This window comes from Seriola dumerili, unplaced genomic scaffold (genome assembly GCF_002260705.1).
Source record: "Seriola dumerili isolate Sdu_G_001 unplaced genomic scaffold, Sdu_1.0 BDQW01000017.1, whole genome shotgun sequence".
Classification (NCBI taxonomy): domain Eukaryota; kingdom Metazoa; phylum Chordata; class Actinopteri; order Carangiformes; family Carangidae; genus Seriola; species Seriola dumerili.
In genome coordinates, this window is record NW_019174272.1 from 14,184,217 (window position 1) to 14,204,961 (window position 20,745).

Genomic DNA, 20,745 nt, shown 5'->3' on the forward strand with positions numbered 1-20,745 from the left:
ACTTTGAAAACCATGCTGAGTGGATCTGACCTACTGGCTAACCTCAGGAAAACCGCAGGTAAAATAAATCAACGCTATATTCAGACCCTTGAGAATTAGCTCAAGTCCCTCCATTTTCTCTTGATCTTCTTTGTGATGAGCCCACCTGTGGGTAAACTCAGCTGATTGGACATTATTTGGAGAGAGGCCACACCCCTATCGATATAAGGCTGTGGTTGAAAAATCTTTTTTCTCAGGAAGGTTCAAACTGAGTGAAATGAGCTGAAGTATCTGAGCAGCAGCCATGATCAGAGCCGCTACACTTCTCTACATGATAAGGAAAAGAGCTTCAGTGCCTCAATTGATTGGACAAGGATTTCCATCAGTTCTGGATCATGTCACAAACATAAAACAGCTGCTCTGTTGTTTCTACATTTGCGTAGGTCTGCCAAGGTGAAAGTACAATGGTGTGTCCTTTTAAATGTTGCTGCAGCAAGGAATTGTGGAACAACATTTCTCCTTTCCTTTCCTAAAGGAAGGTTCAGTGTTTCCTATGCTGAAGGAGATAAGATAGGAAGCACTGAAGCTCCTTTCCTTATCATGTAGAGAAGTGTAGCAGCTCTGATCATGGCTGCTGCTCAGATACTTCAGCTCATTTCACTCAGTTTGAACCTTCCTGAGAAAAAAGATTTTTCAACCACAGCCTTATATCGATAGGGGTGTGCCTCTCCAAATCATGTCCAATCAGCTGAGTTTACCACAGGTGGGCTCATCACAAAGAAGATCAAGAGAAATGGAGGGACTTGAGCTAATTCTCAAGGGTCTGAATATAGCGTTGATTTATTTTACCTGCGGTTTTCCTGAGGTTAGCCAGTAGGTCAGATCCACTCAGCATGGTTTCACAAGCCACCTGAAAATCACAGTCAGTCTCAGTCTCTGGATCAGATCTGATTCCTTTGTTATTCATACCTGCTCACTTCTTCTCATTTCTGCTTATTTTCTACCCTTAATTGACGATAATAAAATATCAGGCTCAACCTACATGTGTGTAGAAACTCTTTTTCTTTCTTTCTGTTGTCATTCATATATTACATTTCCATTTGTTCTTTTGAAACTGTTTAAAAAGGTTTTTATTTGAATTGGTAAACTGTATTTTTTCTGCTTAGATTTACATTATCACAGGATCTATTTTCCTCCACTGGATCGTACAGGAACACCAACTTTGGACAGCAATGTTTTCTAAAGCCTGACGGATACATTTTTGTTGAATTTTCAAAAAAAAGTGGGGGGTAGCTGGACACTGTAAGATAATCAGTATTAGATTTCTGATGTCAGTAACAACATCAATATTTCAGAAGTAAAAAAATGGTATTTGTTGTTTAACTTAAACACATTGCCTCATTGCCTTGGGTGGGCGAACCAACTCCCGATATACATGTACACTGTATATATACACTCATTGGCCACTTTATTAGTTACACCTTGCTAGTACCAGGTTGGACCCCTTTTACCTTCAGAACTGCCTTAATTCTTCTTGGCATAGATTCAACAAGGTGCTGGAAACATTCCTCAGAGGTTTTGGTCCATATTGACATGATAGCATCACGCAGTTGCTGCAGATTTCTCGGCTGCACATCCCTGGTGCAAATCTCCTGTTCCACCACATCCCAAAGGTGATCTGTTGATTGAGATGTGGTGACTGTGGAGGCCAACTTAATGTCATGTTCAAGAAACCAGTTTGGGATGATTTGAGCTTTGTGACATGGCGCGTTATCCTGCTGGAAGTAGCCATCAGAAGATCGGTACACTGTGGTCATAAAGGGATGGACATTGTCAGCAACAATACTCAGGTAGGCTGTGGCATTTAAACGATGCTCAATTGGAACTAAGGGGCCTAAACCGTGCCAACACAATATCCACAACACCATTACACCACCACCACCAGCCTGAACCGTTGATACTACCATCTGAATGTTGTTGCAGAAATTGAGACTCATCAGACCAGGCAATGTTTTTCCAAATCTTCTATTTAGTGAGCCAGTGCGAACTGTAGCCCCAGTTTCCTATTTTAGCTGACAGGCGTGGCACCTGGTGTGGTCTTCTGCTGCTTCAAGGTTTGACATGTTGTGCGTTCAGAGATGCTCTTCTGCATACCTCGGTTGTAACCAGTGGTTATTTGAGTTACTGCTGCCTTTTTATCAGCTCAAACCAGTCTGGTCATTCTCCTCTGACACCTGTCATCAACAAGGCATTTTGACCCAGAGAACTGCCGCTCACTGGATATTTTCTCTTTTTCGGAGCATTCTCTGTAAACCCAAGAGATGGTCGTGCCTCAAAATCCCAGTAGATCAGCAGTTTCTGAAATACTCAGACCAGCCGTCTGACACCAACAACCACGCCACGTTCAAAGTCACTTAAATCACCTTTCTTCCCCATTCTGATGCTCAGTTTAAACTTGAGCAGATCGTCTTAACCATGTCTACATGCCTAAATGCATTGAGTTGCTGCCATGTGATTGGCCTATAAGATATTTGCGTTAACGAGCAGTTGAACAGGTGAACCTAATAAAGTGGCCGGTGAGTGTATATATGTATAGTTACTGTTTTTCTCATATTTCTCTCCTCTTTCCTTTCTGTGTGAGTCTCTAGTGTCTTGTCTCTAATATTATCTTGGGTTTTAAGTGATGTAACTGCAGCTGTGCAGCTGTTCCTGAGGTGAACAGCTATGGTTCCACAGTTGCTGTAATCTGTTGGTGTTGTTTGCATATTGTTGTTCACCTTGGGACAGCTGAATGAGAACTTTCTGTTCTGTTGTCAGAATACTTTCAGTATATGTGATGTCACTCCCTCATGCACAGCACTGCAGACTACTGCTTTGTGGTTTAATCGCTGTGTATACCTTGACAGGGTTGGCGGGCATGTTGCCCATGAAGTGAGTGCTGTAGGGGTAATCCAGCATGGCCATCAGAGTGAAGGCGTTCCTCAGCAGGCCGTACAGCTGGTGGATGTCCTGAGCAGATGATGGAGGTTTACACAGAGTGAACTCTGACTGGATGTGACTGTAATCTGGGAACAAACAACAGCAGTGTGTTTAAATTCAGAGTTAATCAGAGTGACTATATCTGGCTATACCTTTGAACTGTTCTTAACTATTTGGGTTTAAAATGGTTGGTATTCTATCTAATGAGCCTGGGGCATGAGTTATATTTTTGTTTGAGTTATATAGAGGAAGACGACAAGGATGTCTTTTATCACCAGGTCTCTTCTTTTGATAGAATCCCTCGCTCAAGCAACACAAATATAATTTCTTTATATCACCAGTCACTCTATTTCACTTTATGCAGATGATCTTATCATTCATTTCACACAAGAACTCAATCCATCATTTGATGAGTTCAATTCCATCTCAGGATATAAAATTAACTGTTAAGTGGCATCAGAATGCAATGGAAATAATATGGATATGCAACACCTGAGGGATTGGTCTCCAGAGTCTATAAAATGCTCATCTTACATAACCTTAATAAATTCCCTATTACACTGCTTTGGGAAAAGAAATTACAGGGTCTTGGTTTTGATCCAGTCAGGTATCGTCTCTTACTCAAAAAGAAATTCAGCCTTCAGTTAATTAATTAGAAATGTGCTCATAGGACATATGAACACAGCTGCAGAATAGGAACAGTTGAAGATAACAGATGTCACATTAATATAATTTTATGCATCTGTTCCAGATTTATTATCCAAACAATCTGGGAATTTATTATGGATGTTTTTAGTTCTATTTTGCAAAATGATCTTCTTAGATATTTTCTTATTTTGTTTTTTGATCGTAGATATAATCTCTTTGTCTCACCAACAGTGGAGAATAATGTTAGCTGCTTCGCCATTAGGCTGTTAGTCTTAAAAACTGGATTTCCAGTCATAATCACTTCAAACTTGGACATATATATACTGTGTGTATATATATATATGTATATATATATATATATATAGTCTGTGCATTTAAGAAAGATCAACACCTAAATTAAATTGTGCAGGAAACAATTGAAGAGTGGTCAAAAAGCACATGTGGTTGTAGACAGTATGTATATCCAGTCTGTATGACTGTTATGTACATACTGAACGTGCATATGTCTTTATGTGCATGGATATGTATGCAAATGTATATTTCCATGTATACAGGAGAACACATATACATTGTTTACCAGCTGGGTTTTTTGAAGTTGACAAAAAACGAAACTTTTTGTCATTTCTGTTGATCAAATGAAGGTGATCTTTTCTCCATACAGAACATGGTCACAAAGATTTACCTTGATGTTCAGCTAATTCTTTTAGCTGATGGAAAGCTCCTCTCACAGCATCTCTGCATTCAGGGGCAACGTTCTCAAAGTCCTTTGAAAGAGAAACAACAGGTTAAAATCTAACATGTACACGTGGATGTAAGTTGCTGTAGACAGTTTTAGAGTGAGGAAACGCTTGGGAAATGACAGCTGGAACAAACGAAAATGTTCTGGAACCATTGTTTAAGTTTGTTTTAATAAGGTTAAGTATGACCATCTGTGCACTTACAGCTGTAACATCTCTAAAAAACTGCCTGGAGTCTCCCAGCCCAGCAGTGGACAGTATGGGGGCACTGGCAGCCAGAGCTCCAGCCACTATGTTTGGATACTTGAGTCTCATGTAGACTGACAGCATTCCACCATAACTGCAGAGAAGAGAGCTGACAGTCAATCAGTGAACACTCCGGGATCAGCTGGGCCGAGTGAAAGAGGAAGTAGATACAGGACACTTCTGAAAGACAACACTGGAGTTTGTTAAAGATGCCGTCTGATTTCCAACCACAGGTCAGTCTGGATGTGTTTGAATGATAACACACTGTACTTCTCAGAGTAGCTACGGTTTTAAGTTTAGTTTGAAGGATTCCTTTGTAAACGCATGTGTGATGTGTGTTAAGTCTACAGGTGAAACTAGAACTGAAATGATTTCTGAATTAAACAATTACTTGAGTGACAGAAAATTAAATAGCAGCTATTTCAGTTTCAGAGAGAAAGTGTTTCTTTCTTTTGGTTCAGGTGTAAAATTTGATGCCAAATGAGTGAAAACTGCCCAATGAAGTGAATTTTTATCACTTATGAAGAGACAAACTTCACAACAAGTCACACAGGTGGAGAACACCAACAACAGGTAGGTGGATCCTACCTGCCGCCAAACACGATGACGGGACAGTGTGAGGCTGCCAGCTGCCGTCTCAGCTCAGTGATCAGGACGCTGTAGTCGGCGAGGGCCTGCTCCACTGTCAGCAGGCTGATCTGAGGGATGTTGAAGGAGTCGTTGCCGAATGGCAGAGATTTGCCGTAGTACCTCTGTGAAAGGAAGAGGACGACCAAGGTGTTCAGGCTCGATCAAAGATTCAAAGCAGATGCAGGCAGGGTCAAAGCTGCATGATAACCCAGCTCCAGTGACTGACATCATCAAGTCTGGCATGACTCTGCCAAGTACAACTGAACTGCAGGTTTCAGGCAAATTAAAATATTTTCGACACTGGAGCTACACACAGAAACCTGCTGAACAGATGAGAGTACATCAAAAGGACAAGTCAGGTCAACAAACAATGGTTGTTTCCCATTAACAAGAACTGTCGGTGTATCAAAGCCTGATACATGTTATTGCTCTGAGCCACAGAGCTCCATTAAAACACTTGAGTGACTCACATTGTTCCTTCATCACCGAGAACACACACTAGTTTATTTTGACTTGATCCCACACTCACCGTCATGCTGCCCCAAATACTCAGAGCACCGACTGTGGATTAATCCACCACTGTAAACAGTCGTAGTGTTTGAGTGTTTAAAAGCATTGAACAACAGGTGTGTCCCAGTCAGGTTCATCACTGTTTAGTGTCCCCTGGAAACACTGGCGTTGTGCTGAGGATTTGCCGCTCACGTGTTGTAAAATTGATGAGAATGTTTTCTCAACGCAATTCTGTTTTGCCTAGTTGCATGTCTTTCCTTAAGTTGCAGTGTGTTGAATTCTCAGGGCGACTGTAGTAATGTATGTGTGTATTTATATACATAAGTGTGCTTGTGTGTGTGTGTATATATATACTGTATATATTGAAATGGTGATTGGTCTTATAAAAACCAAATTGCCTTGTAAAATCTGAAAGGAATGTGGGAAGTTAAAATCACATGACCATATGAGTCAAACTTTAACCGTCCATTTCTCATTTGCCTTTGTCACATGATCTGCATATTCTACTCTGTTTGGTTAAGAAATGTTTAGTCAGTATTTCCACAGACAATACTGTCTGCATTTAACTGGACTGTCTCACAGTTTGTCCCAGTTTTCTTACATGTTCAGCAAATATGACGAGAGCCTTCTGGTGAGCAGCTAACTCTGTTATGAATCCAGAGTTGAGGGCAAACTCCCAGATGTCTCCCTCGTTGCCTGTGTAGAAGAAAATAGGACCAGAGCCTTTCTCCCAGTACTGACCTAAAAGGAGAGGAAAAACACAGCACATGAGTCACTGGCTCTTACATGTGTTACATTTATAACAGAAAACTGTTTTTACCTGTGATCAGGTAACGCTGACTGAATGTCCCGTTTCCCATGCTGTTAAAGTTGAAGTGATCGATAGTCTGACTGAAATACTTCTCTGTGAACTGGGGTTCTGTCTTGAATCCATGATGTTTTCTGAACTAAGAAAATGAATGATATGTACAGAGTAGATTATTTTGAATCACTTAAATTCTGACTTTATACACTTTATACAGCAGCTGATGAAACAGGAATTTCATTAGATGTTCCTGTTTTAATTTGTGGTTCCATGAAAAACTGTCTGGAAGTCCAGAGTGTTGCAAGAGTACTGTCAAACCAAACTCCATTCAAGAAACTACAAATTTAACAATACTTTGTTAATTCAAAGCCACACATATAATGATAGAATGTGAATTAAAACCTGTGGTTAATTTAAAATTTTCGTCCTTACACCTGACACCAATTAACACTATTTTACTGACAAAACATCAACTTTTAAGTGTGTTCACCATCACACCCACTCCAATAGTAATACCGTTTTATTTGAATTAAGTTTAAGTCTTTCTGATTTGTTGGTCACTTGACGAATTGGTTCCATTTTTACAGTGTTTAAACACAATCAATCAGATGTATGTGACGTTACTGACCAAACTCCACACGTTTGAACGTAGTTTTCTCAAAAGCAGGAACTGAGATTTGAGAAAGACAAAAAGCAGCAAACATTGACTCGTTACCTGATTAATGGTATGTGGCAGAGCGTGCAGCACCTGAGCAGAGACTAGCGTCACTGTTACCGCTAGAAAATCTATTATTCTCCTCATGTTTCACAGAAAAATGCTTCTAACACCACGGTACAGTCAGTGAACTACTTCATGAGTAGCCTATGCGCTTGCGCGAATCGCAGGTATCACATGACTTATGTTATGATCTGTGCTGCGTTTAAGTGCGGCTCGTAGTATTTTCTTAGTAGGATGTGAAGCTCACACAATAAAACAGAGAAGAGAAAATGGTTAAAAAAAAACAGAGCCAAAACTTAAATAGATTTATGAGAGAAAATATTTGTATCTAAGCAGGGCAGCAACAACTAAAGGTGAAAATACAAACATACTAGAATACCGTTTATTGAGAATGCCACACACACATACACACTATACTATACAGCGACGCCGCAATGGGGCAGGCAACCCAGGCAATTGCCTAGGGCCCCGAGCTGAAGGGGGCCCCGAGGGACGGCTGACATCGATGACAAAATAATGGAACTGCTTTGGACGCTGCAACGACAACGTATCGGAAATGCCCCGCCCAGGGCCCTTTCCGAGTTGTCACTGGCTAGTTGCTAGTAGGGGGGCCCGACAGACGGCTGATATCGCTCCATATCAGCGACACAACTTGAAACCCCCGTAGACACTGCAATGACACGTCGGGAATCTCCCTAATGGGGCCCCCCTACTAGCCGGCATCGACGTGCGGTCGCGGTCAAACACACACATGAAAAAATGAAGGGAACATATCTCTCTGGGCACACGAAAAGAAAAAAAAAACAAGAAGAGGATGAAAAGAAAAAACGTGACAGTGGTAAGTATAAATGTGTAAGCTATGTGTGTTACATTATAAAAAAAGTAGTGCTGCCAGCCAGCCTACCACTTTATCCCAAACTCCCAGTCATCCACCAAGCACCAAATAAGCACCAACCTACAGTTTCCTGTTTTCAAAGAAAAGCATGCAACAGGTGCTAAAGAGTGGCAAGCTTCGTGCAAGTTGCAAGAACTTGGAGCAAACAATGCATGACATTGAGGCAGATGATTTAGAATTGGAGATCAATTCTGCTGTCTACACTTTTCCAGACCACGCCTCCACCTGCCCAAATGACATGTTAAACTACATTTACAGTGAAAACCTTCTGGATCTGTACAGTAATCTAAGCATTGCATTGTGTCTCCTCTTGACTCTTCCTGTCTCTGTTGCCTCTGGTGAGAGGAGCTTTTCTGCTTTGAAGTTGATCAAAACCTATTTGAGGTCAACCATGTGCCAGGAGAGGCTCACAGGACTGGCACCGATTTCAATAGAAAGAGATGTTTGGAGGTCCTTAGAAATGGAAGACATAGTGTCTGCATTTGCAGAAGCCAAGGCCCGCAAGCAGCAGTTTTAAGAAAATAAAGGCACTACTATTGGACTGTGGATATAGGACCAAGGTGTCACAGCAAGTTTTAAGTTCTTCCCTTTCCACTTCAATTCCTTGTTTGTTTGTTTTTTTGCTTGGTTGCGTTTTTATCATTCTGAAAATTTTGCACATTTCAGTTATGTTTGTTTTTCTGTTATTTATATATTGTATGTAAAGTTTGAATTCAGCTAGTTATGTTATTTATTATTTATTTTATATGTTAATTGTTTAATAAAAGATTTCTTTACTGATCCGTAGTCCTGGACTTCATTCATCATGATTCTGGGAGGCCCCGTGGTCCTTCTTGCCTAGGGCCCCCAGGGGGTCTAGAAACGCCCCTGATACTATACTGTGCCTTCTGCAAGTTACCTTTTATATCAGTGGTTACCAACCTTTTCCAGCTCATGGCCCACTTGAAAATCTCAAAAACAAATCTGATACCATAACAATATGGAGGCCAAAAAATGCCATCTCAGAGCACTTGATTTTTAAATATTTCATATCTAGTATTTCTTATTCTAAAGATGACAATGGAATATTCAGGCATGAACTGAAAGCAATCAGTTTTTTTCTTTTTTGTTTGACAGGGGAGAGATCACTTGTCGATTCACCATCTGTCTCTTTTCTTATCTTATCTTATCACTCTTTTCTTTTAATTCTTCCTGTTGCTAACCAGCTAACCATAGCAACCAAGTGGTCCGGCCGTCAACAATATAAACGTTCCTATCACTGGCTTATCACCTTGATAGACCTAAATACCAGAAAAAAATTAAAGGAGTTTTTAAATATTTTCAGTGTTTTCAAAGATGATTTGATTACAACTTATAAAAACATTATTTATACCTCTATTTTATTTATTTATTCATTTTAATATTTACACCTTTTCAGCAAAATTGTACCGTTCTGCAAATGATTTGTCGGCCCTTTTGCAATACTTTCAAGGCCCACCAGGGGGCCTCAGCCCACAGGTTGGGGACCACTGTTTTAGATCATTTTAAATTGTGGTTTAGATGCTAATTTTGAGAGGAATAAGATGTGATCTCAGCAGCAGATGGAATTTGGACCCTAACTGGACTATATCCAGCACTTTCATCTTCTTCGTAGAAGTGGTCGGTGGTGTGTTTAATCTCTCTTCCAGACCACATTTGCTGATTTCACCATGCCTTAAGATAGTTGTGCCAAGCAGGAGCATATGCATGAGGCAAAGCATTGTGCATGTGCATCTGAGTCAGACAAAGCATGAGGTGCACGTCTAGCTCAGGGCTGGTTTCACAGAGATATATCAGACTGGTCTGTAGTGCTGGTCCAGTCTTCATTTTAACTGTCTGACCAACATCAGACTGTTTCACAAAAATAAAGACTGACTTATTTTAACCCAAAAACATTAGACACCTTACCTCCAGACTAACTCAGGCCTGAGACCAATGTTACCATGGTAACAATCAATGCGCTGACCAGTAGCAGCCAACAACAAAAAAACTGGAAAACATTGTTATGGAGAGAGCAATGAGAAAGGAAAAAGTTTTAAGAGACCGCAGCCAGATTTTTCTTTTTATTGTTTCACTCTTCAAGTAAAACGTCTTTTAACTGTTGATTCTTCCTAAAGACAAACATTTTCTGTTTTACATTTGTATCACATTTTATGTGGTTTCTCAGTCTGCAATTTTTTTTATTTTGAATAAAGTCTTAATTTACTCAGAATCCATTGTACCACAGTCCAGTTTAAGATAGTCAGGAACTGAATTGCTTTGTGCAACAGATGAATTTAGAGTCAGTCTGTCTGAAGTCCGTCTAGTATTTGCAGCTCATGTGTTGTCAAATTGATGACAATAATTTTTGTTTGTGTTTTATCTATCTTCATGTGTTTTCTTAAGTTGCAGTGCGTTGAGCTCTCAGGGCTAATCATCAACTAATCATAAACAGTTGATTTCATTCTTTTTTATTTCAAGGAACTTTGCTTCATACAAAATGTTTAATGTAGAAACAACTGTAGAATTCAAAGGCTGGCGAATAAACTGAAAAACAGGCAAACAAACATTTCACTGAATCCCAAGACCCAAATAAAGGAATGTTCCAGCTCTGCTGCATGGGGTGGAACTATCAACAATGGTCAATACTGTTCTTAATAGAAATTTGTCTTTTCAACAAACCCCACAGTTTATATCAAATATTAAAAATCAACAACAAAATAACACAGAGTATCTAAAAGTACTAAGTTTTCTACATGCACATACATTGTCAGAACATGCAAACATTTGTATTTTCTCAAGAAAAAGCTGCATCTGGCAGAGGCCAGTAGGATGCAGAAATAAAGAGATTGGATTGCTTCTAATGTTTGGCGGCCGATTGTTCCAGACGTGTACACAGGTACGTTTCATTTGACGCTACACAGAGGCCACGTAGTTGAAGAAGGTACAGGTACTTTGAGAATTTTTCTGCCATAGTGTCACAAAACCTTTAAAATAATGAATGTGATCTATCTGCAGAAGAACTTGTTCCCGTCTGACAAAAATAATCACTTGGATAGTATTTTAGGCTGATTTATGAAAACATTTTTGTTATGACCTAACAAGAAACACCTCCTCCCATTTTGAGCCATGGGTTCTCCATTTGACATTGTCAAAGTGGGTAAATGTTATGCATGCAAATATATGTGTAAAGTTGCTGTAATCCTAAATATTCTGTTTCTTGTTTACACTTTGTGCCTTTATGTATTTTAGTATTTTTTGTCTGCATGGTTTTTCAAAGCATTTTCTATAAAACATTTGGTCACACTCATGCTGAAGCCTGAATCTGAAGAGACCAGCATGTAAAGCTACAGAATGGATGGAGAAATGGGTTTGTCTTGTTGCATAGCCCTACTCTGTGTCAGGCCCATGTAGTGTGTGTCACTGTGGTTAAACAAGGTCCCTGTCTCCCACCGTCAAAAACCCTCTACCCAGTTAACAGCTGCACACCTTCAACTCTGTCCCTCATGCAGCAGATCAGATCACCATGATGTACAAACTCTGCAGTACATCAACATTTCACTAAAGACAATCTAATATCGATGTCAACATGTGTATCCAGCAGATTGCATATAACAGATGAGCCTCCATGTATCAGAGCAGAGTACAGTTTCAGGCCACATGACAGTCCCCCAGAGCTCTGAGACCGATGATGGGGTGAAGATGTTACTTCTATAAATCTGACAGCTGGAGAATCTCTTCCTTCAAAGTGGAAGCAGAGATCAGAGATCAGGTGTTGGCCTGTAGGACAACCTCTAGTCTAGTAGTGTCAGATCCACCTCTGACCACTGACAGACAGCAGTCTAATGGTTGTGTGCAGTTCAGGAGCTGTTGTGTGTAACTACATTCTCTCCAGTCTCACAGAGCCACATTAGACTTGGTTTAAAGTCTCAGTGTTTATACAGCTGATCATTCACAACAAGATTACCTCAGTGTGCCTCATCTCCTACGTCTGCAGTACTTCAGTTCTCAAGGGATTTCCTACATTTCCCAGAATGCATTTTGAAAAGACCCAGCAAGAAGGCATTAACTTCTTGCTTTCATTCAAAAAATGTATTGTCAACATATAATCTGTGCCCCAACTCCTTACAACATACTAACAGTGTAGGGCAGAGGTCCTCAAAGTGGGCTCCAGGGGTTCCTGGGGGTCTCCATCAAAAAGGGAAATCTAGTAACACAATGACAAAATGTTTGACTGTTCTGGTCACTTTCTGTAATAAAACATCTAAAAGCAAGTCTTATCAGACGGTGGTCTGATGTTTCGGGTCCTTGATGTGAAACAGTTTGAGAACCACAGGTTTATGTAACATACCAGAGATGGACTGACTGATGTAAGTACAGAAAGACAGATATTTTACAGTGTAATGTGTCTTGATCAGTCTTCACCAAAAGGCTTCTATCTGCTGAATGTTTAAACTCAAAAACCTCCAGCATTCAGATATTGTTTTGCAGATAATAGGACTCTTTTTTTTTATTTTTTTTATTTTACTGTAGGAAATTATAAGACCTGCATCAACAAATGTCAATCAAACAGCAAATTTAGAAGGATACTGCCAATTATATTTAACAAGTAAAAAGTCAATATTTATTTTTCAAGCTTATTCATGCCTCATACCTTAAATTTATTCTTTTTTGTGATGCTGATGGTTGAACTCTTCTATGCAATAAGTAGAATGTACTTCTAAACAGTTCAGTGATATCATGTGCAGAGTCCTGGTACAATAACCTTTGATATTCTGTGTGATCGCTGCAGTCAGGCAGATTTAGATGATGGCATCTTCAGTACACAGATCATTTAGTATGTGGAGTGGAGCTGGGACACAGCTAATGATGCAGTTGTGTTGTGGTTTCTTTTCTGTTAATGTGGGTGAAGTCTTCACTGAGACCGGAGCATGATGTTTCATATGAATGAATCAGCTGTAACATGTCCAGCTGTGAAACTACACACACACACACACGCGCACACACACACACACACACACACACACACACACACACACACACACACACACACACACACACAGGCCTGACCTGACTGCATCACCTTTTGCTACTCTGGGTCCTAAATCAGAAAGAAAGTGCTGCCTGTTCCACTCCTCCCCACCCCCCCAGTCCTGTTAGACCTCAGCTGACCAACACACACAGTCCAAACCAGACAGGAGCCTGTGAGGCTCACACTATGACATCTTTTCCAAAAAAATATGCACAATGTGTTACTGGCATTAATGTAACTGGATAGATATATTTATGCAGTTTTCATAGCATTTCCACAATGTTATTCTTGCCCCCACCTACATGTGGTTTAAGGTTTATCAAAAACAAGAAAAGTAATCAACTTTCATAAGGTCATTTTTCAGTTCCTGCCTTCTAAGCGTACTGTAGGTACTGTTTCTCTCCGTGCAGATAAGGCGTTCTGTACAACATGTTTTCCTGCAGAGCTACATACAGAATAAACCAAACATCTACTCAAGTGGGATGCATTAGAAAACTGTTGACATTGCATCTTTTTCTACAGTATATCTAAAAGGATAGGCACTTTGTCTTAAAACATTGCAAAGAAGTTTGTAAGAAACATTTGACCTGGAACGATGACAAACCAAAAGCAATTCACATAAAACACACCAGAGTTTTTTTTATGTCATACAAAAAATGACACAAAGAAAAGAGAGAAAACATCTACAAGTTAATTTTTATAGAAAAGAAATCGGTCAGGTACGTCTCACCACCGTGGGTTGCTTCTCTCTTCAAGTTTGCAAGAAACATTTAACAGGTAAACAATCATGGCCGCCTGCTGGACAGCACGTCATCTGTTCGACTCGCACAAAGGGAATGTCATAAAGGATTAGGCATAATCATAGAATGGTAGAGTCCTAAACTAAAGAACATCACAGCTATTTGTACAGTGTCACAATATCTTTGAGGTTTTCCAACATGCTAAACTATCGTTTTACTGAACTATTGACCTGGTTTTTGTCCTGTTTCCATGACATGCAGCGCCGTCACTGTCTGCTGAAACGGCCATACTGACTCTCAAACGCACTTCAACTCTCAGCTACAGTTAGAATCTGATTCTCTTTACTTACAGCTTAAACATGAAATGGTTCTTTGTCATTGGTTGTGCTGTTGGATGTAATGATAATAATAATGATGATGTGGAAGAAGGTGAAATGCCTGTTAACAAGCTGATAAAGACACACAACTCATGTTGAGTGTGGTGTTGTCTTAATTTACAACATTGTGAAAAGCCTGCTTCTGCATGTGCCTCTTTGATTATTGTGTATGTGGAGCACAGAGAGAAGCTCTCTCCGAAAAGAAAAATTCTCACTCTATCATGTAGCACATTTGCAAAATTAATTTCACCTGGTAAACTGAGCAGATCATGACAGGATAAAAAACAAAATCATTAAAGCTGCACGAGTCAACATCTTATACTTCAACATGTTTGTGCAAAGTGAAATGCGAGAGAACTTCCACCAGTCTGCAAATGCAATTAGCCTAATGACTCTTTTTCATCCTTTCAGCTAGGGCTGCACAGTTAATTGAAATATAATCGAAATCACAATATAGCCCAGTGCAATATCCAAATCTCAGGAGCTGTAATTTTTTCAGATGAAGTTAAAATGTGTCACGTTGTTGTGCGTTGTTAGCACCATAAGTGTTGTGGTGACGCCCCGGCCTACAAATCATATTCTCCAGATGTAAAGGATGTTGGTTTGGTACAAGACCAACAACAATCCCATCATCATCATTTTTTCAGTGAAAATGAAAATGCAAGACTGATTATTCTAACTGAAATTGCAAATTGCAATATCTGCCAAAATAATCACAATGATTTGTTTTTGCATATCATGCAGCTCTACTTTCAGCTGTTTGTATTGACTTTACTGTTTTGATTACTGCTCTTATCAGCCTAATTTCCAGAAGCAGTAACACTAAGATAAGCCCTCTGTACATCTGCTCAGCATCAAACAGCAAATAGAAACAGTTAGCAACTAGCAGCAGGTTTTAATCAGGAGTTGATGGAGACCAAAGCCAAGCTAACAGCAGAGTCACCACTGGACATAACTCCAGATGAATGCTAATGTTATGAATGACAAACAGCAGATCTGGTGGTTGATCTACATCATCCAAAGTCAAGAAATATGATCATTTGAATGTCTAGTCTGTGTTTATAATGCGATGCTGTTTGAGGGTCGATATGGTGGCGTCAACAAAACACTGAAGTCAAAGCAAATCAAGGGTCGTGACTGTATGACATCAGATTTTGGCAAAAAGTCTACTCTCCTGTTTCATGATGCTATGTGCCCTTTGACAAAGATGACCATTTCTTGTTCACGTTCTCCCTGTTTAGATGTTCTCCCTAACCTTAGCTCTCTAAGTTAGGATTAAAATACAGCATTAAACATACACAGTGACAATGTAAACTGAAGCCTTCAAAGAAGATGATAAAACTCATCACAGTTCCTCAAAAATGCATTAAAAAGGTTGGTTTAAAGCCATGCTAGCACCATTCGTCCTCCTCTGCCTCCTGGTAATACCTGGGTGCCCTGACGCCAGAGCCTGGGCTGGTGTTGCCCCCGAAGCTGAAGTGGTACCCATTGGGCAACCCAAGGTTCTGCTGTGGAGCCGGAAGCAGGGCTCCTATCATGCAAGGCAGTGCGGTCCAAGATGAGCGTCCGGCACGGGGGCTAGGCGACACTGACGCCACATCCTGGAAGACATCCAGCTGGTCCCGGAGGCTGCCGTAGGGGCTGCCCGGGGCGTCGCCGTGGCCCCGGCCCAGGAAGGGCTCAGAGCTGATACGAGTGATGGGGCAGGGGAAGTGGCAGGAGCTGCTGTGCCGGAGGGTATTGTGCTCCGACAGGCCGCGGCTCAGCCGCCCGGGACTCAGAAAGGCCTGGCTGGACACATAGTGTACAGGGGAGGAATTGGCAGTCTTGTAAGCCACCACTGGCCGTGGGGTGAGGGGGGTCTGGGGGAGCTGCCGACGTCCACGGCTCGGCGTGCTAGAACTGGAACTCAGTGCCACTGGGCTGCCTTTAACCCAACCACTGCCCTAGATGAAAATTGGACAAGCAATTTGAAACGAGAGAACGATGAGCAAAATATGTAAGACAGGAAAGGTCAAGGGAAGAAAACAGGGACAGGGCCGCCACAGGGAGGAAAGGAAAGGAAAGACATCAAAATGTGATGTGTGATGACACAAAAGATGACAGAGAACAAATGAGGGACAAAGACAGAAAACACAGAATAAAAGAACAAGCACTCATTGAGAGACAGACACAATGGATGGAGAATGATGAAGAAAGAAAGTGGGAAAAGAAGTGAGAGGCCATGAGAGGCTGCACCAAAGGCAAACAGAGCATGCAGAAGAATCACAGTAACACTTCACTTCCCCTGTTTATTCTCACTGTTTCCTAAACTGCCTCTCTGACACGAGACAAACGGTCTATAGGTTGTTTAATATGCAGATATATAACAGTCTGCTCAGTGTGGCGAACCTCTCTACAGTTTAGTTTTCAGCTGAAATGAATTTCCTCTTTTTGACGCTCCTTCACGTCTTCATGAATCTGTGTATTTTACGAACTTAGAAATAAACAACAAATGGAACCAGTTATAGGAACCCACAGTTGTATTATTAATTTCTAATTGCTGTGCAGTGTGAAGTTTTTTCATGCTGAAGATGTAAAACAATAGTTTGCTGAGACCTATTTTCTGCTGTGGATGGATATATATTAAATGCTATAGTGAGTATTTGGGGCAGTGTGCGTTCACAGTGATGCAGGAAGATGTCACCTGCACAACAGTGTAGCTCACTGATGTGTGTGTGAGAAATACTGATGACATTTACATTTACTGTTATTCATTATTCAATTCTATTCTGTACAGAAGAATCAGTAAATTCCAGGTTTAGATTGGTTGTTATTTTTATGCAAAATGAAGTGAAGTTTGTTACATGAGCCATTTAGACAAAACAGTGATTCAGTATTTCAGACTTGTGTCAGCAGCTGGTGGTGGATATTAGTTTGTGAGGAGGTGGATGGGTCTGATCTTCAGTTAAACTGTGATGAGGTTCATCAGATCAGATATGATGATACTTTTAATTAGCCATCAACACTGCCATGAAACTACAGGCCTTCACCTCAACTGATGTTTGAATGTCTAAATGAATATTTGTCTCATTATCATTATGAGCAGCTGTGACGGACTTCTGAGGTTCCGTGTGTTTGGTCTAGATGGAGTTTGACTTTCTGGGGGACGACAGGAATCGAAAGACATTGAACTCTTCAGAGCTCTCTCTTCACCTGGTCTAAACCCTCATCTGGCCCTACTCGACACCTCCGTGCCCTCCCACCTGCTTGTTGCTGGTTTCCTGCCCCTCGCTGGGTGAGGCGGCACAGCTCGCGGTGGCAGATTTGGTGTGGCAGTGTTCCCGGCTGCAGAAACGGTCGCAGGAGTAGTAGCGCTGCTTGTCCGCTGAGGAGTGGTGGTGTTTCCTCTCTCGGGAACGTCCGCGGTCGTGGGCTCGCTCTCTGGGGGCAGCTGGGTCAGACACTCGCTCTCCTGGTGCGTCCGAGGGGGAGGGAAATATTGCAGGGTGAAAGTGGTATGTTTCTGTATTCAAGATAATGTTAGAGTTCTGCCTTTTCGCTCTTTGGATGTCTTCACTTTGGTTCACCGGGGCTGAAACTTGACTGCCAGCCTACTTGTCAAAACCTTTGTTTTTGTAAGTAAGAAAAGGGAATCTATAGCACAGGTGTTAACATAATAACATTAACGATGCCTGTGTTCTGTTAAAGTCACAGTGTGACTGTAGGTAAGTTTCCATTTACCTGCTCAATGCACAATTTCAAATTAGACTATTCAACAGAGCAATAACATTTTTTTCACATTCAAGTCGTGGCTCCTGCCGTATCAGAAGCAGATGGTGGAAATGATGTCGTGAGGAGAAATCCCATCTTCATTCACATAACATCAGTCTGTGGATACATTCACTATTGTGCCTTAAAACAAATCGCTTCTATAACTGTGACAGAAAGCAAAAATCCTCCATAGACCAGACGGTCAGGGTCTATGATGGCTACATAGGGCTACACCTTCATAGATGGCGTCCGTGGAAGGATGCAGTCCCTGAATTGAGACACAGCTTTTGAGCGCAAAGCAATGCTAGCACCTCTGTAAGGCTGCATTTAGACACAGCCATATCAGTAACATCAGCATGTTAATATTTGCTAATTAGCACAAAACAGAAAGCACAGTTGAGGGTGATGTGAATGTTGTTAGTGTTGCATTATTATAATTCATGCCGAAGAGGAACATGAATGACTAAAGCTGGTGTTCAGATATTTGTCAGGAAACCATAGAACTCAAGATATTTTACTAAAAGCATTAAAAAGTGAACCTCCTTCCTCCTCGGCTTCTGCAGCACCTTTAATGGCAATACATCAAACATTTCAGTCTGGACTAAAGTGGTGGAACAACTGTCTACCTGTCATTTAGCCATCATTAGCATAACTATAAAGTGCATATAGTGAGCCTCACTGCTTTCTGTTAGCACCTTTATGGGATCTTATTTCATTGGTTTCAAAGCAGAGATTTAGCATTTCATGTTTATTTATAGTCGATTTCAGATGTTCATCTGCCCTCAATACAACAGAATTCTTTGTAAATACTAAATACCTAAAATCTGAATAACCGGTCAAACCTAAACTTTTTGTAAATATTTATTGTATTGTATATATTATATTATTTTCTATTATTCATCTTTCTAAGTACTTCTTGCTGGCATTTTGCAATTTTTTCTTTCTTGTACTGTCACTTTGCTGCTGTGCACTGCAAATTTCCCCAGTGTGAGACTACTAAAGGGATAAATTATCTTGACAGAATACCAGCTATCAGGATCTGATCGTACTATTAGTCTATAAAAATCACACAGTATCGACACTGTGGCACCTCCGTGAGCTCCTGTTGTTTTGCCCTGTACACCAGCTGCCTATTCAAAATTTGACTTCACTTAGAAGGCAGACTGTCCACTGACATTAATTCTGTTTCTTTTGTTTCCTTTTTTTGTAAGGTCTTAAGCAGACTGGACTGGACATGATGAGACAACAAATGGGACTTTTGTGTTCTCTAAACTGTGTATGTGTGTAGGTGCAAACTGACCAGCAGAGCCTGGAGTTGGTCCACCTAGAGGTGTATCCAATGACCTCTGCCTCTTCTCTCTGTCTTTATCTCTGTCTTTACGGTGGTGGCAGTGGTGGTGGTGGTGGTGATGGTGGTGGGGTCGCTCCCGGCTGGGTTTCTCCAGGGTGTAGTCCCTCAGGTTGACCTCCTGGGGTCGCTGTGGAGCCACAGTGGAGGCTGAGCGCTTCATGGTGCTGGCATCAGGGACAGACTGAGGGAAGAGGGAGAGAGAGGGCCACTGAGAACCATGTCTGACACAAGTATTTGTGGGTTTCACATAGCTCCATTTTCATCCAATGACTTCACCTAATCTGTACAAGTGCCTGTGGAATTCTCTATGTATTTACTCACTTCTTATTTACACTGAGACACTTCAGTGAGTAGGTTGTAACTGTTTTCATTGTAGATGGTATGTTTACACCAAATGGCAACCTCCAGAGTTGAAAAATGAAACAGCAGTACAGTGCCAGTGTCTGACTCCGCCCCTAACTCCCAGCTAATCTAAACATGGTCAAAGAGGAGGGGCGTGTGTGGAGCTGAGACTTTGGTGCATGCTGGTTTGTTTCAAGCATACAATCACCCACCTGTCAATCAAAGAGGCCACACCCTCAATTCTCCATAGCTTTAAGCCTTAATAAAATGTAAACAGGTGAGTTATATAAACAGGTGTCATGAAGGAGGAAATTAGCTCTAGAGACCAAAACTGTTTTTGTACCAGGCTGTAAACATGTTTATTTCTGCTGTAAAGTTGGACATTTTAACATGGGAGTCTATGGGGACTGACTCACTGTTGGAGCCAGACTCTAGTGGCCATTAGAGGAACTGTAGTTTTTGGTTCAGAGCTGGTTTGTTGGCTTCATTTTCAGCCTTGGAGGTTAATGCTTGGTTGTATGGTAATATTAACTCATGTGAGTCCATGTGACCACATTACATTGACTGTGTATTTGGACTTGATCTTACAGAACTGGTTCTGTGGATTTAGTTCACCCTGCTGGACCAGATAAATACGCCCAGTGTCAACCCACAAACAAGTGTGTCCTGTCAGTTGTGTGACATCATGTACGTACAGCGAGATGGATCCCTGGAGAGTGGCGTGAGTGGCCCCGCTGTTTTGCAGGAGAGAGAACGGCAGAAAAAGAGATGAGGAAGATTAAGCAAGATGGTGATAAAAGTGATCAAATCTTTGACTGAAAGCCATCGGGAGTACAGCTCTAATGTCATTAAAGCCTTTTTATTTGTAGACAAATGACACAATTCTGTTGAAAACTGATGGTCTGTAGATATTTAGGACAGAGGTGGTGTGATAGTTTTTTTGATACCACCACTCGTGGGTGTCAAAGTCCTCCACAAAGTGGCTTTAAGTCTAATCAGCATTTCA

The 20,745-nt window shown here is 41.0% G+C and overlaps 2 protein-coding genes across 2 annotated transcripts in view; both read right to left on the bottom strand.

The window, feature by feature from the left end:
* dpp7 (dipeptidyl peptidase 7) overlaps nt 1-7,383 on the bottom strand; it is a 19,002-nt gene extending 11,619 nt beyond the window's left edge. The window contains exons 1-8 of the mRNA XM_022752239.1: nt 7,250-7,383; nt 6,550-6,676; nt 6,331-6,470; nt 5,178-5,341; nt 4,548-4,683; nt 4,289-4,370; nt 2,878-3,044; nt 829-889 (exon numbers count right to left, since the gene is read on the bottom strand). Coding sequence (XP_022607960.1) covers nt 829-889; nt 2,878-3,044; nt 4,289-4,370; nt 4,548-4,683; nt 5,178-5,341; nt 6,331-6,470; nt 6,550-6,676; nt 7,250-7,336 — 964 coding nt within the window. The 5' untranslated portion in view covers nt 7,337-7,383. The remainder of the gene's footprint in view (nt 1-828; nt 890-2,877; nt 3,045-4,288; nt 4,371-4,547; nt 4,684-5,177; nt 5,342-6,330; nt 6,471-6,549; nt 6,677-7,249) is intronic.
* Nucleotides 7,384-15,684: 8,301 nt separating this feature from the next.
* The window catches only part of LOC111227530 (voltage-dependent N-type calcium channel subunit alpha-1B-like), a 180,934-nt gene continuing 175,873 nt past the window's right edge, over nt 15,685-20,745 (bottom strand). Inside the window, exons 49-52 of the mRNA XM_022753065.1 lie at nt 20,435-20,473; nt 19,347-19,578; nt 17,539-17,747; nt 15,685-16,239 (exon numbers count right to left, since the gene is read on the bottom strand). Of these exons, the coding sequence (XP_022608786.1) occupies nt 15,685-16,239; nt 17,539-17,747; nt 19,347-19,578; nt 20,435-20,473 (1,035 nt within the window). The remainder of the gene's footprint in view (nt 16,240-17,538; nt 17,748-19,346; nt 19,579-20,434; nt 20,474-20,745) is intronic.